The sequence below is a fragment of the Hoplias malabaricus genome, chromosome 16, assembly GCF_029633855.1.
Source record: "Hoplias malabaricus isolate fHopMal1 chromosome 16, fHopMal1.hap1, whole genome shotgun sequence".
Lineage (NCBI taxonomy): Eukaryota > Metazoa > Chordata > Actinopteri > Characiformes > Erythrinidae > Hoplias > Hoplias malabaricus.
The window spans coordinates 11,646,332-11,665,963 of record NC_089815.1 but is presented as its reverse complement, the minus strand read 5'-3'; the positions used below and the strand labels follow the sequence as shown (position 1 = coordinate 11,665,963).

At 37.3% G+C, this 19,632-nt stretch overlaps 1 protein-coding gene across 3 annotated transcripts in view; it reads left to right on the top strand.

The window, feature by feature from the left end:
* Positions 1-10,914: 10,914 nt before the first annotated feature.
* The window catches only part of trpm1a (transient receptor potential cation channel, subfamily M, member 1a), a 29,197-nt gene continuing 20,479 nt past the window's right edge, over positions 10,915-19,632 (top strand). For 2 of the 3 annotated variants that reach the window (XM_066647212.1, XM_066647210.1), the window contains exons 1-6: positions 10,915-10,992; positions 12,179-12,392; positions 12,559-12,683; positions 13,667-13,838; positions 15,078-15,252; positions 16,190-16,313. In XM_066647212.1, the coding sequence (XP_066503309.1) occupies positions 10,930-10,992; positions 12,179-12,392; positions 12,559-12,683; positions 13,667-13,838; positions 15,078-15,252; positions 16,190-16,313 (873 nt within the window). In that variant the 5' untranslated portion in view covers positions 10,915-10,929. The remainder of the gene's footprint in view (positions 10,993-12,178; positions 12,393-12,558; positions 12,684-13,666; positions 13,839-15,077; positions 15,253-16,189; positions 16,314-19,632) is intronic. The other variant, XM_066647211.1, reaches the window with a different exon arrangement.

Below are 19,632 nucleotides of genomic sequence, written 5' to 3'. Positions count from 1 at the left end.
TGGTGTAGCTCATAAATTGTGTAGGAACACTTATTGGTTGTTATTCTAACTAATACATCAATATTTACCAAAGGCTTACGTGATAAAATGGATAATACGTTTAGCATAAAGTGGTTATTCATTATTTACATTGTACTGGCAACTAATATCCAAACCATCAGTGTTGGAGCAAGAACTTGTATCTCCGTTCATGTCTCTTTGTTTATGATCAGAACCCCTTTATATGGCCAAGGCTGTGCTACACACAGCAAATTAGTCTTGATAAATGCATACGTATACCTACGACATTTAAGACAAGAACACAGGCTATTTACGTTATTATGGAAGAAAGGTACGGATTAAATGAGAGTGAATAAAAAATAAATAAAATATAAATAAACAAATAGAATAAAATCAGACAGAGCAGGAATATGTGATTCAGGTGAAAGAAGCTGAAGGAAACGAATGACTAGCGTGCTGTGTCTGTCTAAACGCCATAAAATAAAACATTTACAGTATATTAAAGAGTGTTATCTAAATATGAGAGTTAAGAAGGGTTTTTTCTTTCTTCTGTTACTGTTTTGGACCTGCGTGTTTATCATTGGACAGTGAATCATAACAGAATAAGACAGCTGCTGATCAGTGTTATTAAGGAATTTCCACACATTAGGGTTGATTAGAGAAAAAAAGAATGTTCTTAAAGGAGAGCAAGGTTCAACTCTGTTATGTGTGCATTGTCTCTATATAAGGTAGAAGATAATACCTTATATAGAAAAAAAGTTGAATATATCCATCACAAACCAGAACTCACCCACACATACACACACACACTAGAGAGAGAGAGAGAGAGAGAGAGAGAAAATGTGTATTTCATTGTTGTTCTTTAATCTCTGGTAATGGCTCTGTATAGAGCAGCTGCCTACAGAGCTTAGTGCCGCATTCATTCTAATACAAATACTAATACTCACTCTCATGTGATTAATGCAAGGCCAGAACTATAGATAGAACTATTACTGACCACAAGTCTCTCGTAATTTCACATCAGCTTTGTGAAAGTACCCTTAAAAAAGAAGCGTAGACAAATGGGTAAAAATTGCATAATGGATGCTGAGGCCTACTATATTGTGGCAGGTTTTGACACTGATATGTTTACTTAATGTTCTTTTTCAGTTCTCAGATTCATTTACTTCTAAAAGTACATTTAAAAACAAAGATTAGATGAAAACATGGAAGTTGCATAACTGCCCCCCCACCTCACACACACACACACACACACACACACATGCTGAGTGCCCTTTTCAGGGTTTGTTGTTGTTTGTTTTTTGGTTTGCTTCTCATCATCTCATATTTCACTTTAGAAAAAAATAACAGCCTATCACATAGAAAGGATCAGGCAGTAACAGGATTGAAAATTTAAAACACAAAGATAGGTAACTCAAAACCATTACAATTGTACATAAAATCAGATTATATTAGATAAATCAGAAAATCTGATTATAGGTTCATAAAATACAGTGATTAAATGTTGGATTACAAATAAAGCCCAGTGATTCCGGGTTGAAATATGAGGCACATGAGAAAAGGTAGAACTTAAGGGCAATAAACTGGCTGCAAGAATGGCCACAAGCAGCAAAGCAATCTCTGTCTGCCATAGTCTTAATGAAATGTTATGAAATATGTTTCATGAAACAATACAAAATCAAATACATTACTGCAATTATGCACTTCCACAATTATTTAGATTGTTATTGTATAATCAGGTGAGCTCTAATCTGCTGTGTATTTTTAACATAATCCTGACCATATATAATCATATGGCATCTCAAGAGATGACCTAATCCTAGCATATAAATTTTGGTAACACATTGCAATACCGTTGCATAGTAAATAAATAACACTTCAGGAGCTAAGCAGGACCTGATGAATAGTGCTGCATTAACACAGAAATCACGACTACTAAGTACCAAGGAATATTAAATATTTACTTGGTAGTGAACCATTGATTATGATATTTCACTATTAACTAAACAATAAATGCTGAGTCTTACATATATCCTGTGCTATGTCTGAAAGTGTGCCCCCACCACATAGTGCACTATTTTGGTACCCATAATGCACTGTGCTGTCTGTAAACCCACACGAGGCAGTGTCCTAAACTGTTCACTACCTGAATTCAGTTCCTTCAGTTCCAGTGTGCTCTATAGTAAGTAATATAGGGAATAGTGGATTGGGAGCCATTTTGGACATGAGGCTAGAACTTACTAACTACAAAAGTGGATTTCCCTGAAGGAAAAGATAAACAAATTTGAGAGAGAGAAAGAGAGAGAGAGCTGGTTCAAGCAGGTTCAAACCAATTTAAACGTGATGATGACGATGGTGTCACAGTGGCTCATTGTAAGTCTATGGGGAAAATGTGACCAATTGCTCACAGAAATGTAGGGTTCACTGTTTGTTGTGTCCTACATCACTGTTAGTTTTTTATTAGATCAGGATTTAGGTGTGACTGTGTTCTGCACAGTGGTGCAGCAGGTAGTTTTGCTGTCACACAGCTCCAGGATCCTGGGGTTGTGGGTTCAAGTCCCGCTCTGAGTGTCTCCGTGTGACTGTCTGTGAGGAGTTTTGTGTGTTCTCTCCATGTCCGCATGTGTGTCTTCCGGGTGCTTCAGTTTCTTCCCTCAGTAAAAAACACGTTTGTAGGTGGATTGGTGACTCAAAAGTGTTTGTAGGTGTGAATGTGTGAGTGTGTATCACCTTGTGAAGGACTGGCACCCCCTCCAGGGTGTGGTCCTGCCTTGCGCCCAGTGATTCCGGGTAGGCTCCAGACCTCTGAACTGGATAAGGGGCATAGACAATGAATGAATGAATGTGTTCTTCTTTGTGGTTAACAGCAACACATAGTAACCGATTACTAATGAAGGAAGTGTTACTGTCTTCTTCCTTATGAGTTAACTGTAATCAGAATCAAGCTTTATGGTTCATGTATGCATGTGCATACAAGAATTGGTTGCAGCTGTTGAGAGATGTAGTGGCAAAAATATGACAGAATGTACATGAAGAAGCACTCACCTATACTTATATTTCAGCATCCTTGGGTATTATTGTTATTATTATTATTATTATTTATTTGTATTATTTGTCCAGACGTGTGATGGAGTATCTAAAGACGTTTCTCTGGAACAGTATTACAATGGGAAATCCAAGATTACTCATTACTAGCAACTGAGGGGTTCACATTTTATTTATAAACACCTTTCAAGAACTCAAAGCACTGACATCATAATTAGTAAGTAATCCAAGAGTCAGTAATTATTGTTTAGTTAATAGTGTAATTCAACTACAAACCAATACTCAAAAGGTTTGCATACATTATATAAATGTTTTTTTTTATTCTTTGGTAGGCTTTATGTCCAAAATTATTTAGACACCACCTCTAATGAGTGATTTTAAATATGTTTAACGTCCACTCATTCCTGGTGTTCAGTTTCTCACTCACTCACTCACTCACACACACACACACACACACACACACACATAAACACACATCTTCTAATGTATAATCTCCATAGAAAAGCACTGACAGATAGACAGGGACACTGGGGCAGCAAATTTTGTGCCACCATGCTCCGTGTTAAGCAATAGCTAGAGAGGCATAAAGCCACCTAGTATTGGGCTGGGGAGACTCTGGACTAACTGAGCTACATGTAATAATTTTGATGAGTTGAAGTGGTGTTTTTTGAACCAGTAACAATCTTCCAACTTTAGTACTTGACCTAAAGTTTATGTGAGTGACTGCATTCAATTTGGTTATAACATCATGTTATAAAATATAACCTGTGTAAATCAGATAATACTTCAAGCTGTTTAAATCACATGAATTCAGTATACTTCCAGATGAAGCTCATAAAGATCTCTGACAAGGAAGATGAGTCCCCATAATGTCTAACGTGTGTAAACAAATTTGGTCCCCAAAGAGAAACCAAGTATAAATACACACACACAGCGAGAGAGAGAGAGAGAGAGAGAGAGAGAGAGTTTTGTCTTCGTGGTGTCCAGGGACATTACATTTGCATATTCTTTTTATGCAGATTTTCCTTGATCTTAAATATTACTACATATATCCACTGATTTAAACCAAGTGGGACCAGCTTTTTGTCCTCACATAGAAGACCAGTCCTCTCAATGTATGTGTTGACATATTTGGTCCACAAACACACACACACTCACGCACCCTACCCCCACCCCCACCCAAGTCTTTCAAACCCCAGACAAATCTTTAAAATCTGGTCATGTGTTTCTGTTTCTGTTTTACTCCTATCCACAAGTATCAGACTAGTAAAAGGTTTTAAAAAGACACTTTCCCCTAAATGTATAAGTAAAAGTACAAAAGTAGCAGCTCACAACTAAAGTGCTGAGTATGCTGGAGTAGTGCAATATAATTTCTTATAATATCCAATATCTATCAGCACAGGAAATTAAGTGTGAACCACTCTGTTCTTTTCTGTTCTACTTATTGATCTTTTAATTTTAATCAAAATGTTAAGCTCCAGAGATGGCTCCAGTGGTTTGAGCCAGAATTAGGAACTAAATATGACCTGAGTAGAAATGTAAATGCTGTACTCAATCAATCATTCGTTCATTCATTCATTTACTGTAACCCTTATTTAATTCAGGGTTCAGTCGCGGTGGGTCCAAAGCCAAACCGGAGCCAGTCCTTCACAGGGACACACGGACACATTCACTCACACACTCACACCTATGGACACTTTTGAGTGGCCAGTGGGAGAACACATCAAACTCAATACAGACAGTCACCCAGAGCGGACTTGAACCCTCAATCCCAGGACCCTGGACCTGTGTGACTGCAAAACTACCTGCTGCACCACTGTGTCTCCCCATCAATAAATCAGTCACAATTTATTTACATAGCACTTTTTACTCACTAATTTACTTGAATATACTGTACACAAGTACATGAGCGGGAGTATAATCATTTAAAAAAATAATTCAGGAAATAATAGTTCCGTCAGTATTCTAGTTAAGTACATGTATTTGAGTAACTAGTTGCTACTGACTTTATACAGAAGTAATGTGGAAACGTACATTACATTTTGAATAAATACAGATAAACGTAATTGTATTTAGAATATAGCTCAGTCTAGTAGAAATATTTTACAATAAATATATTAAGTGCATATATTTACTTCTTATAATAAATGCATGTATTATAAGAAGTTTCATTCAGTGCTTACAACAAAGAAGGCTGTTTTAAACAACAACAATAATATATTAACTGTTACCAAATCATTCCTTCTCAATCTCCTTCAAAATCATGAGTGTTAGACAACTCAGTCCCACCTCTATCCAGAATACTATTGCCTATTGTTTTTGACTATAATTCCCCCCCAAAACCGCTCTCCTCTCACTACAACTGTGGCTCATTGTTTTGTTTTTGGCGAATCTGTTCATTCATTCAGGAGGTTGTGGATAATCTGGAGAGTTAAGCTTTTAATAGGAAGCCTGTGAGGCTAGCGCTAGCTCACGGGACATTTGATAATTAGATTATTAAACAGATTAAGAAACAGGCTGGGGCCCTGCATTGCACTGTGCTCTACATTAACACACTTGATAATGAATATTGGTGTTTAAATGTCTTTTTACTCAGTGATAAAGTACATAATGCTTTAAATAAGTGTAATGGACCAACCTCTTCTGTACATACACAGTACAGTCATGTAGAGATATTTGAAACTCATCCTGCAACAGTGCACATTGTTTTAGAAACTGAGAAATAGAAGCACAGGTGTTCAATGGGGCTGAACAGTTTGGGGAAATTTTCAAATGTGTTTTTTCAGATAATTGGGATTTGTGTGTGTGTGTGTGTGTGAGAGAGAGAGGTTGTGATGTCACAGCAGATGGGTTTTTGGTTTCTGATTGGTGTCATTCACTTACTGGTTCTTCATGATCTGTTTCAGCTGCATTCTTTCCATATTAAAACATAACTGATGATTTAATATAATAAAGCTCATATCTTATTAAGTAAAAAGACCTTAAATCTAGCCCAGATATCTAATATGAATCATATTGTGATTGCGATAAATTATTATAATATTTATCAACCAGGGAATGTGTCCCCTTAAAACAAGTAAGATGCAAAGAAACAAAATACTTTTAAACTTGAAACAGACAAAAAATCTATAAATAAGCTGCTAATAGTTACAAATACAGCAGTCTACAATTTGAAACATTGCATGTGTTGAATAGATTTAACATGATTTTATTTTGTAAAAGATAGTTTTGCAGTGTTTAGACAATTGTCTTTTAATCTAGCATCACTTATAATCTGGACATCCTGCCAGCATTATGTTCTCTAATTCTTTCAGTTTGTGGAGGTTTAATGCCTCCGACATGGTGCTGATTCTGAGTAAAACACATTATTCTCTGTAAGGCAGCACGGGGTACTGGAGTTTATTTCTTTGAATCCTGTCTGAATGGTGTTTCTCATGTAAAGCTCTTGTGGATAGCGAACCTGAGATGTTACAGATGTTAATGGTTCATTTCTGCTGGACATTAGGGAAATCTCAAATCTGGGATTTGTGTGTTATGCAGCTCTAAATGATTCAAAGCCAAGAATCATCAACAGAAGGGCTCTGTGGACAGATGTTGAAATATATACCCCACAAATGAACCTGGAAAAGATTCTGGTTCAGTGAAACAGTAATGTAGTCCAGTTTGTAATTTATAGGAAGGGCTTACAATTTGTCTTTAAGAATATAGGTTTTAAGTGATTTGCATATCATTAAACTGGGTTTAATTTACATTTTGCACAGCATCCCAATGTTTCTAGAAAAGGAATGTGTCATTTTTTTCTTTCCCTCTGTCCACCTGGGCTCTGTGCTTTATATAGTGTTTCGTTAAAACTGTGTAGACTAGGTTAGTACCTAGTGATCTCACAAGAAGGGACTTGTCTAGTGGGTTCTTCATAAAAAGTGTTCTGTTTTCTTTCATTATATTCATTCTTTGTATTCATGTGGGTCACTAATTAATATCAGCAGTACATATATGTAGTAAAGGACCGGAGGTAAAAAAATAAAAAAATAAAAAATCTGTGGTAACCTTCCAATTTGGGCTCATGAGCTGGTGAATGGTTTGAGTATTGAGTTTTGAGGTTGGAGTGTGTGGCTTGGTCATGAGGTTCTCAGAGGATTACATTCAGCAGTGGTCATGAGACTGGAGGCTGTAGGCCAGCTCACATGGTGCTCATAAGAGCTGCATAAAGGCACCGTTGGTGTGTGAGGGCCACAGAGAGCTAAGGGTTTGGTTTTATTAAGTTTACAGTCTGCTTGGAGCTGTGTTCTTTTCTCCTTCATTGACATCCTGAAGGGTAAGTATCAGCATACCACAATGTGTAGGCAATTTAACTGAATTGGAGCAGAAGAGCATGGTACAGTTGGTTTTTGGTGCACTTAATGTCTGAATATTATATGAAGATGTGCTGCCTACATAGGGCAGCTCTAGCCATTGACTGGATACTTTTTTGCTTAATATACTGGGGCAAACACATGACTGTTTTAATTATTATATTCATCTCCAAAATGGTCTTGATTTAAGACATGTCGACCTTAAAAGCTCCCTTTTTTCGTTTTTTCTCTTTTCATATTCTTTCTCTTTTCTTTCTTCTCATTCCCTCTTTTTTCTTTCTTTTTTCTCTTACGTCTCTCTCTCATCTCTCTCTCATCTTTTTCTTCTCTCTCTCTCTCTCTCTCTCTCTCTCTCTCTCTCTCTCTCTCTCTCTCTCTCTCTACTTGTGATCTCTACTGTATATACATAAGTTGATCACCCAAAATATTAAAATGACTACCTTGGTCTACATTCAGATTTTTCTATTTTATTAGCTCCACTTACCATGTAGTTACACCTTTTAGTTCTACAGTTATTGAATGGGGTTCATCTGTTGCTCTACATAGGAAGGACTAAACACACAATTTAAAGCAAACAGAGTGGGCACAGTGTTTAATCTCCAGCTGCACTGCTGTGTCTGATCCACTCGTACCAGCACAACACACACAAACACACCAAATCCATAACAGACATCCAAATGTCAGTGCAGCACTGAGAATGATCCACCAGCCAGGTCATACCTGCACTGAGGTGGTCAGGGTGAAAGTGGGCTTACTACGTATGCAGAGCAACAGTCTGGTTACAGTCTGTAATTTAGAACTACAAAGCACATCTGTATAGAACAAGGAAGTGGTTTTAATATTTTGGCTGATCAGCACATGGAAATGTATTTTTTTGCAGAGAGCGGAGGTTGTCACTGTTTGTATGTGAATTTAATCTGCCATTATCTGGAATGAATCAAATTATCAAAGTTGCAGGAAATGCCAAGTTAATCACTACATTATAAATCACTGCTTCTTAACACATGCTCACATGCACAGATATGAGATTTCCTGGCATTGCAACACTATTTTATCCAAACCTGGTGGCTATTGGAAATTAAAGGTGAGCTAAGAGGATAAAATGAAAAAAAAAAAAAAAAAAAAAACAGTGAGGTGGGTGATAGTAGAACAGCACAAGCTTTTTCTTGCATATTTACAGTGACCAACATAATATACACTGAACATATCACTACACACAGTCATTTAGGAGCAATATGCCATTTTACCACCAAAAACCTTCACTGGTATATCCAATTTGACTTTTTTTAACCATAACATGCAGCTGATATGAGACAGAGAATTGCTTTGTAGTCCCTATAGCAGCTCCCTCTTCCATATGGCACAGTCATGGTAAAAATAGATATAGTATAGAATCTATTTTAATTAATCATTGACACAGAGGGGAAATGTTCTACCCTTTTCTACATATCAACAGAGTTCCGGGGTTTTAATAAAACACACCTGACATGTGGTATCTTTGATCAAAATACCACAGCAAGGATCACAGCACCATTTTTAGCCCGTCTCAACAGCCTTGTTCAGGACAACCAGTCTCAGTGCCTGTATCAGCAAGTAAAAAAGGAATATTCGTTATATAGCAATTGAATTTAAAAACACTTGCTGAGATGCTGTGAACATTTTGCTGTATATCAGTGATTGTTTTTTTACCAAATGTAATTTAATAATCCTTTGTTGTTGTTGTTATATGTTTGTTTGTTTGAATGTTTTCTGCATTGTCCAGGCCCAGAAAGTATGGATCGAGAAAACCTTTCAGAAGAGAGAGTGCATTTACATTCTCCCAAGCAGCAAAGAACCCACCAAGTTAGTGTTTTATTCCATATCTGTATTAAGCCAATATATGTCATAGTTCTCATTATGAGCAACAGACTTCTTCACCCACAGTGTAAGAAAGAACAATTCGGCAGGTCCTTCATCCCATCCATTGTAACTTTGTGTAACACAGTTTTTCTTTATATCTCTCCCCTCTAATGTCAGCTAGTTGCATCTTAACATCTGAAACATCTGTCAGAGTACTTATTATCACTATTCATTCATCTCATCTGTATTACATACTAGTACAGATGCAGTAATCGTTTCTCAGCTCGTGTAATATTCTTGGAAACTGTGTACCTCATCATTATCATTCATATGTTCATCCATTATCTATTCTAAACTCATTACATTATCATATTTATTCGACTGCAATAATAATTCCATACATGTGGAATTGTTGATTTCAGTGTACTGCTACACATTGTGTTTATGTATATATTTCCCCTCTAGTCTTTTCTTGCTGCTGTAACAAGTTAATTTCCCTTAAGTTAAGCTCTTGTGAGGTTATGTTTAAAAAGATTATAAACACATGCATTTTTAGATAATTTTACTTGTTTTAAGTGATTTTATCTACAGAATGTGTCTTATTCCATTGGCAGATTATTTTGCTTGTTTAAGGCATTACCTGATAAAACAAGTCACTTCATCTGCCAATGTTTGAATAGATAAAATGACTTAAAACACACAAAACACCTAGTATTCGAATGAATAACTCACCTTAGATTGAGAAATATTACATACATTGAGTGGATTTAAGATTATCTTACTGGTTTAGATGTTAAATTTTATGCACATATTTTCCACAGTACTCCAAAGCATGTCTTTGTAGGGAACTTCTCTCCGGTCTCTAATTTAATGTAAAGTATCTGTGGAGCCTAGTGTTTGAGGGAAACATGGCAGAATTAAAACATTAAAAGCTAAATCCTGATGCAACCATAGGGCTTTAATCCCTCTCAGAAATCCTCCTGAAAGATATACATGCTCCAGAGAAGCTGGGGCTGCCCCAGTTTAGGTGTTAGGCTGTCCTCACTCCCTCGTGATTATCAGAGTCCACCGAGATTTTAAAGACTCTTCTATTGCATGAAAGGTGTTCATTTGTAATGATGACTCTGTTTTTTTTTGTTTGTTTTTTTTGCAGCATCAAAACTGACAAGGCTCTTAGTGATGATGAGAAATGGTTGAGATCTTTTGTTCAGTTGTAGATAAACATAAGTGTTATTTTCTGAGCTTTCCTCAAATGTACCTTAAAAGTAAAGGTGTGACACCTGGGCTCTTTTTTTAGGAGAAACATTTCAGCATCAATTGTCTTTAAAGATCAATAGTTAATTTCTGCCTTCAAAAAGTTTGCCAATATTTTAGTAAGAAACAAACATCTAATTTAATAGATTATTAAATGCCTCAAAGAGATGGCCCATGTTTATAATATCTGGTACCACCAGGCTACTAAGAATTGTAATAATGGCTGTTTCAGTATATGAAAAAGAATCATTGGGGCAAAAAATGTTCTACTTTTGGGTTTGTTTGTGATTACTGTCTTGTTCCTCATTGCAGGTGCAGCTGTGGTCAGCTGGTCAGCCAACATTCAGCTATTCCTCCAGGAGCCACCACTAAAAGCGCTGAGGAAGGTCAGACAGAGGTACCACCGGAGAGATGGTCAGTTGTGAAGCATACACAGCTCATGCCCACAGATGCCTTTGGTATTGTCGAGTTTCAAGGAGGAGGGCATGCCAATAAAGCCCTGGTAACAAAATATTTTTAATCTCGTTTTAAGAATCTTTCTTTCTACATTTGCTTGTCTTTTGTTTTTTATTCTCTAATCGTCCGCATATTTTGTCATAAGACCAAAATATTTTATATCTCGATTATCAACTTTACAGGAGGGGCAAATAATATTCTTAATTTCTACTGACAGAGCAATCAATAGTTTTTTTTTTTCAATAATGTAGAAAACAATATTTATGAAAGCAATTGTTTTTAATATTTTTTGCATTTTGGTGCTCACATAAGATGAAGGATCAATTTGCTTTATAGTGAATAAAATAACTATTTTATGCTCCCTAGTGTGGGTCATCCACACTGACCTTGTTTAAAAGAGGCTTGGTTCAAAATCTCTGATGCATCTATATGGCGTCAAAATAGGTTCTAAAGTTCTGAGAAACAAAAAACAGAACCCATAACCAATAAATGACATTTTGTAATTGAGAAACTGTCATTGTTATTGAGAGTTATAAAAACAGTTTGTAAATAGAATATTTCTGTATATAATGTTCTATTTTGCAAAATGGGTGGGCGGGGCTTAACTTCAGCAGCCAGTGACTGTCTAGATCCCGTCCCTGTCAAAAGCAAGAAACTTCTGGAGGTGAAAGTGAGACTGAGAGAAGCGCAACTGAAAAAAGACCAAATGAAAGCAAATTTTCAAATTTCGCTTTCAGAAAGAAAGCGATTCTTCAATAATATTGAACTCAAAACAGACGATTATATACAGAAATATTTTATTTACAAACCTGTTTTTATAACTCGAGATATTAATGACAGCTTTCTCAATTACAAAATGTCATTTATTGGTTGTGGATTCCGTTTTTTTTTCTCAGAACTTTGGAACCTCTTTTGACGTCATACATCGAGGCCATGAAGTGTCAATATAAGGATTGTAAAGTGACTCTATTCAAAGTAAAAAAAAAAACTAAATGTAGAAATTTATTTATTTGTTATTGCACAATATACAATGAAATTTGTCTTCCACATTTAACCCAACTGTGTCTGAATGTTTTGCCATCCCCTATGCATTCATTTACTCTATTCTAGCTATTCTATAAAAGTACTATTATGAAGATAAAAATGTAACAGTATATACATTTTTGGTGCTGTTTGATAGCATTATGTTAGTGATACTACTCTGACTACCTTCTGTCTTCTCTATCCATCAGTACATCCGTGTGTCTTATGACACTAAACCTGACAACCTGCTGCATCTGATGGTGAAGGACTGGCAGCTGGAGTTGCCCACTCTCCTTATCTCAGTGCACGGTGGGCTGCAGAACTTTGACCTGCAGCCCAAACTCAAGCAGGTTTTCGGGAAAGGTCTGATCAAAGCAGCCGTCACCACCGGTGCTTGGATTTTCACTGGAGGAGTCAGCACAGGTGAGTACTCCGTTTCATGCATTCATCTTCTGTAACCACTTCATCCCTATGATCTGGGGGTCCTGACCACTGAAAGGCAAAGTACTCCTGTATGGAATACAAAAATTATTCTTTGCCCTACTAAATTTAACCTGTGCACTTGTTTTTCTCATTTTCCTTTGGACAGGTGTAATCCGCCATGTTGGGGATGCTCTAAAAGATCACTCCTCAAAGTCACGTGGGAGAGTCTGTGCCATTGGGATCGCACCCTGGGGGATCGTAGAAAACAAGGAGGACCTTATCGGTCGAGATGTATGTCTTTACATCAGAGTCCTGTACAACAGCACTTATGAGCATTTAAAATTTCTTCTGCATACATGGAAGACCACATGTCCAGTGGAGCATTTTGCCATTGGTCCTTCTATTATGTAAATGTACTTATTTAAATATTTTAAAAACATTTAAATAAGTAAATAATCATCTAATTAAATATAATGTAATATTATTACATTCTTACAATCTCAAAAGGAGAAATATTATATTAGATTAAAGATGATTCTACAAGCTAGAACATCATTTCCTGTGGTCAAAAGGTCCTGTACAGAGGTGGATATTGAGTAATTACAATTACTCAAGTGCATGTCACACTTAAAAATGATCTTTCTTCAAGGATTCTTTAATAAAGAAAATGATTCTATATAGAACCCTGGATACTCGAAGAACCTTTTTCCTGATTAAGTGGGTCTTTGCTTCATGAAGGGGTTCTTTAGACTGATGTAGAATGTGCTATAGATGGTTCCATATAGCAGCTTTAAGAGAAGGGTTCTATATGGCAGCAAAAGGGACTTTTTTATTTTTACGTTGTCAAGCTTATTACAATAGAAGAACATTTTCTTTACTAAAGAACCCTTGAAGAACCATCATTTTTAAGTAAGTAAAATCAGGTGGTTTTGCACTTTCTTTAGTATTTTCAAACTAGAATTATTCTACACATATATTGTACAGTAAAGTAATGTACTTATGCATGATTAATTTTTATGCATTTACATAATATTTTGGGTTTAATATTATTATGTTACCTTAGTTACAGCTTCTGTATGCATTGTGATTGGTTCCCACCACTGATAATTTTTAGATTTTAATTAATTAAATTTTAACACACACAAGAGAAAGATTAAGAACAGAAGATAGCGCTGAATAAAGTTCATTTTCTGTGCGGATAAAGGCTATAAAGTTATTGATTTCTTGGCTATTGTTAATTTTGTACCACCACTCTGTTTGTATGATACCTTCAGGTGACTCGGCCATACCAGACTATGTCCAATCCTCTTAGTAAACTCTCAGTGCTCAACAGTAGCCACTCCCACTTTATCCTGGCAGACAATGGCACACATGGCAAATACGGGGCTGAGGTCCGTCTCCGCCGACAGCTGGAGAAACACATTTCACTCCAAAAGATCAACACACGTAAGTCCTGCAGCAATCCTGATCTAATACTAGAAGTTGACAAAAAAATTGTATGGGCACAATGACATAACAGGATGTGAAAGTAGCAATATATCCAATATTTCTCTGTTTGTGATTGTTGTTGTAAGAACATTGTCTTATTCCTCTGGTAGATATGCAGATGTCACTCCTAACACAGTTACATAAACAAACAATAAATCATTTTTACTATGAAAACATAGAGAAGGAAATCATGAAAGGAATTATTTATTATTGTTCTATGAACTAAAACTTATAAGATGAAAAATCAAACTTCTTTGTAATTCCTGAATTCAGCAGTTTTTGGTCCATAGAATGGGTCCCTAACATGAAAAGGGTCTTTTTAAAAAAGGTACAGGATTTTAGACCTGGGGGTTGTGGGTTCAAGTCCCACTCCAGGTGACTGTTTGTGAAGAGTTTTTTTGTGTGTTCTCCCCGTGTCCGCGTGGGTTTTCAGGTATTCAGGTTTCCTCCCATGGTCCATAAACACACAATGTTTCCATAGGCGTGAGTAAATGTGTGAGTGTGTGATGCCCTGTGAAGGACTGGCGCCCCTTCCAGGGTGTGTTCCTGTTTAAGTATATTTATAAATATTAGCCATCTGTCAACCAAAAACCACTTAGGTGTGTAATCTCTAACAAGTAATCTGTAATCTGTATAAGTTTTTAGAAGATTACTGAACATTGTTTAATGTATAATTGTAATCTGAATGGGACTGAGAAAGCATGTGTAAAGTTGGTAAATGGGAGTCTGTGGTGTCTGTAAGTGGTGGACACTGCTGGATTGTCCTGTCTGTGACCTCCTGGGTTTCCCTTTGTCATCCTATGCCTGGAGCTCCTGAAGAGGCAGGGACAGCAAAGGGAAGCCCAGCTGTCATCCCATTCTGCATCCAAAATCATCCAATCACCATCTACCAGAAAAGGCTAGGTTTGGTTCATGACAAAATGAAACACATTTCCCCCTTTGTAAAACATTATATTATCAAGTAAAATCATTATACATTTAGTTATTATATCTAATATCTCTCACATGGAGATTGCTGTTAGTGTAATACGATATTATTCCACTTTTTTTTTAGACATTTTAATTTCTTTTAATCAAGTGGAATTGTCTTATTCAATTGACAGATAATTCGACTTGATATAAAGTCTACATTTCTAACAACAATCTATTTTCTCTCTTGCAATATTAATAATATATGTTTCTGTATGTTCCCTATAGGTCTGGGCCAAGGGGTTCCCCTGGTGTGTTTGATTCTAGAAGGGGGTCCCAACGTAATCACCATTGTTCTGGAGAGTCTCCGAGAAGACCCCCCAGTGCCAGTAGTGGTGTGTGATGGAAGTGGCCGAGCATCAGACATTATTTCTTTTGCCCATAAATATGCAGAGGAGGATGGGTGAGCTGTGTTTGAATACAGACTCTATGCAGTGATAAATAATAAATTAAATTGACAAGAAACAATATGGGCTGCACGGTGGCGCAGCAGGTAATGTTACAGTCAGACAGCTCCAGGTTGTGGGTTCGATTCCCGCTCCGGGTGACTGTCTGTGAGGAGTTGGTGTGTTCTCCCCGTATCTGTGTGGGTTTCCTCCGGGTGCTCCTCCCACAGTCCAAAAAAAACACGTTGGTAGGTGGATTGGCGACTCAAAAGTGTCCGCGTGTGTGTGTGAGTGAATGTGTGTGTGTGCCTGTGTTGCCCTGTGAAGGACTGGCGCCCCCTCCAGGGTGTATTCCTGCCTTGCGCCCAATGATTCCAGGTAGGCTCTGGACCCACCGTGACCCTGAATTAGATAAGCGCTTACAAATTATGAATGGATGAATGAATGAATGAATGAAGATACAATATATTAAATATAGTGGGTATATGTAATATTCCTCAATTGTTGTATGAATATTATGAGATGAAATACGATCATGTGCTCAAAACAAACATATCTCTAATATTTTAAGACCATCTCTATGTAATGTACTCAAATAAACTAATAAATGTCTACTAAAAGATAAATAATACTTTTAATGAACATAATAATTAGATAAATCAACTAGACTTAAGATATTTCTCTTGCTGAGACATCTTTTTCTTTCCAGAGTTGGACTCTGAAGGCTGTGGCATCACCAGTGGTTTAGCTCATGATCTCCCAATGACAGGGACAACAGCAGCCATTTTTATGTTATTTATGAAATGTAATTTATATATGGGAGGGAACATTAAGCCCTAGTTAGATACAAAGTCTATATGATTCTGATTAAACCACTGTACATAGCCCACATCATTAAATCTCCTACTGTCCATTTTAATTATGCATTTTCTTTCTCTTCTCCACTGAACACAGGCTGGTCAATGACAGTGTCAGGGACCAGCTTCTAGTGACCATTCAAAAAACCTTCAACTATAACCGCAACCAGGCTCAGCAGGTCTACCTCATGGTGATGGAGTGCATGAAGAAGAGAGAACTGGTAAGATAAAGGAAAGAGGACCATAGACCTATTGGAAAACCAAAGATTTGTTTGAAGTTGCATGATGAATATTTTGATGGTGATCAAAGAAAAATATGTATCTCCAAAAATGGCAACATATTTATTTCATAAGTATTTAAATTATTTTTTTTTATTTATTTATTTATTTATTTATTTATTTATTGCAGCATTACATAATTTCAATACCCAGTTGCCCTTTACAATGTGTCAGAAGAAATAGTTTAAAAGTGCTTAGATGTTAGGTTTATATTAATTGTTGAAGCTTCTACTGTAAATCCTACAATAAACATTTCCATCATTCACCTGTTGTTTCATTCCCATCCTGCATTTCACTCTTCATTACAGTGCATTACATCATCAGTACTGCCTGAGGCTGCCTGTAAGAGCTAAACAAGTGTTCTGACATGTTGTGCGCATGCTCAGACCCACAATTGAATGTTTTTATATATTTTTCATGGGAAATTTGTTTTCCTCCGGTACATTATATAGACTTAACTTATTGTTATTTGCTTCAGCGTTCCAAAACTTTACATGCTGAAACAAATGTTCAGAAAATTAGAAATGCATAAACAATGTATTCACTGTAGTTACCTTAATTACTTTATCTTTACCCTCATACGGAGATTTAGGCTGTGCATGTCTCTTGCTTATACTTCTGCTGGGAGCATTTTTTGATATACTTCTTTTTGCCTATCTAAATGTCCTACTTTTTATTTAGGCAGCTGTACTTATGAAAGTACACTATGGTCGCACATTTCCACGTGGTAGCACAACTCGACAGAACACCAATGTTTAGTGTGACTGTGCTGTAATTTGTAATCCGTATGAAATATTTGTGTAATATCTCCCATTTTGAAACTGCACCCGTCAGCTCTGCCGTTGTGTTCAGACAGATCAGACAGACAGGGCAGAAATATTACAGAGCCACAGCACTATTGTTCAGAGACGTGAAATCGCGTGTCAATATTCATGGACACGAACCATGTGTGGCCGCGGTGTCCCTGTTTAACTAGCTCGCGAACCATTGTGGATACAAAATGACACAGCTATAGTAACTTAAAGGACATAACTGAAGCAGCCATGAATTATCACGATCGCAATAGACTGGTTGGTGACCAGTGTTATAGAACGTAATATTCCACCATCATTATCTCATGGTTTCTACCTTTTCCAATAGTAACTGTACACATCGTAAAATGTAAAACATTCTATTAAACCATTAAACCGTTACCAGCAACCACAACATCATCAGCTCTTCTCAGGGGTCATGAGGTAGGCACCACCCTATATTCGGTTTTGCTGCATTAAGCCCAGGACACCTCTAGTGTGATTCAAAAGCCACTCCCCCATCCAAGCACACTTTTAATCTTGGCCTCACCACTTTAAAAGAATCACCCACACTTTCCTCTCTTTGTGACTAAGGCAATACTCAGTCCCACTGGCACTGTTAATGCATTCTCAGTGCTAGAAGTTCCATGTGGCCTTTGTGGACTATACAAATTGCACACAAAAATTAAGGCCATACCCAACAGGGCAGTTCCATACTTGCCTCCCCTGTGACTGAGGCCTCTGGTACCATTCATGCTCAGTGCCACCCAGTGTTTCATGTACCACAACGACATAATACCATCTACCAACATTTATAGTCTGCACTTGCTCTCCAAAACATTCCCCTTCGTGCACTATGAACTCATGCACATACACTGTCTGCTCTATTATATGTTGCACCATATAAAATGCTAGCTCTATTCCAATATTAACTTAAAGGCCTATGTAAACTAGATTTCCTGTTATTTTGTCATAAGTGATATTAGGGAGATGAAGCTTTATATGTACAGCAGAGAATAAACATGAGCAAAGAAAGAAATGATAAAGCACTAAGGAACATAAACACTGGGATACAAATGCTCAAAATGAGTGACAAACAGAGACTACTAGGACAGGGCTTATATAACAAGCACAGGACAATAACAGACTGCAGTGAACAGTAAACACAGCAGAAAAAAAATCATGCTAATATGTCTCAAGGAAACAAACATGGAAAAAAACAGGGCAGAATCCTGATATATTTCATTATTAATCAGTATTTCAGTATTAAACATTTCGATTCCAGTGGTTCTTGAAAGTTTGTAAACTTTTTAATTTTTTCCATATTTCTGCACAAATATGAACTAAAACATTCATTCATTCATTATCTGTAACCGCTTATCCAATTCAGGGTCGCAGTGGGTCCAGAGCCTACCTGGAATCATTGGGCGCAAGGCGGGAATACACCCTGGAGGGGGCGCCAGTCCTTCACAGGGCAACACAGACACACACACATTCACTCACACCTATGGACACTTTTGAGTCGCCAATTCACCTACCAACTGTGTTTTTGAACCGTGGGAGGAAACCCACGTGGACACAGGGAGAACACACCAACTCCTCACAGACAGTCACCCGGAGCAGGAATCAAACCCACAACCTCCAGGCGCCTGGAGCTGTGTGACTGCGACACTACCTGCTATGCCACCGTGCCACCCATGAACTAAAACATATATAATCAAAATATAAAAAATATAATCAAAAAGATTTATTAATTCTTTTATCAGTCCCAGAGCAGCAACATTACAGCAAGTATAAAATAATATGCTAAGCTTAAACATTCTGAGTTCTAAGAACGGATAAGTAGCAGTTAATCTAAATGTAAAGCAAAAAAACATACCAAACTCTAAAAACTGAGAGGGCACTTGCAACAGCAGTTACATATATCCAATGTATTGTTCAGCTTTGGTCGGCAGTGTCTTCACTGCATGGTTATCTTGCTCCGTGGTGATAAGCAGGCTTTGCCTTCATTCATTAATTAATTTAATAAATGAAACAAAATATACTACACTTGGCCATTTAGTAACTGAGGGAAATGTTCCTCTATGAAATATCTTTTTTTAAAAGTGTATGAGATTTTGGTTTTTGATATGGCATTTAAGATATGATGGTGTGCAGTGGGTGGCACGGTGGCGCAGCAGGTAGTGTCGCAGTCACACAGCTCCAGGAACCTGGAGATTGTGGGTTCGATTCCCGCTCCGGGTGACTGTCACTGTCTGTGAGGAGTTGGTGTGTTCTCCCCGTGTTCGCGTGGGTTTCCTCCGGGTGCTCCGGTTTCCTCCCACAGTCCAAAAACACACGTTGCAGGTGGATTGACGACTCACAAAGTGTCCGTAAGTGTGAATGTGTGTGTGTCTGTGTTGCCCTCTGTGTTGCCCTCCAGGGTGTATTCCCGCCTTGCGCCCGATGATTCCATGGACGCTCTGGACAC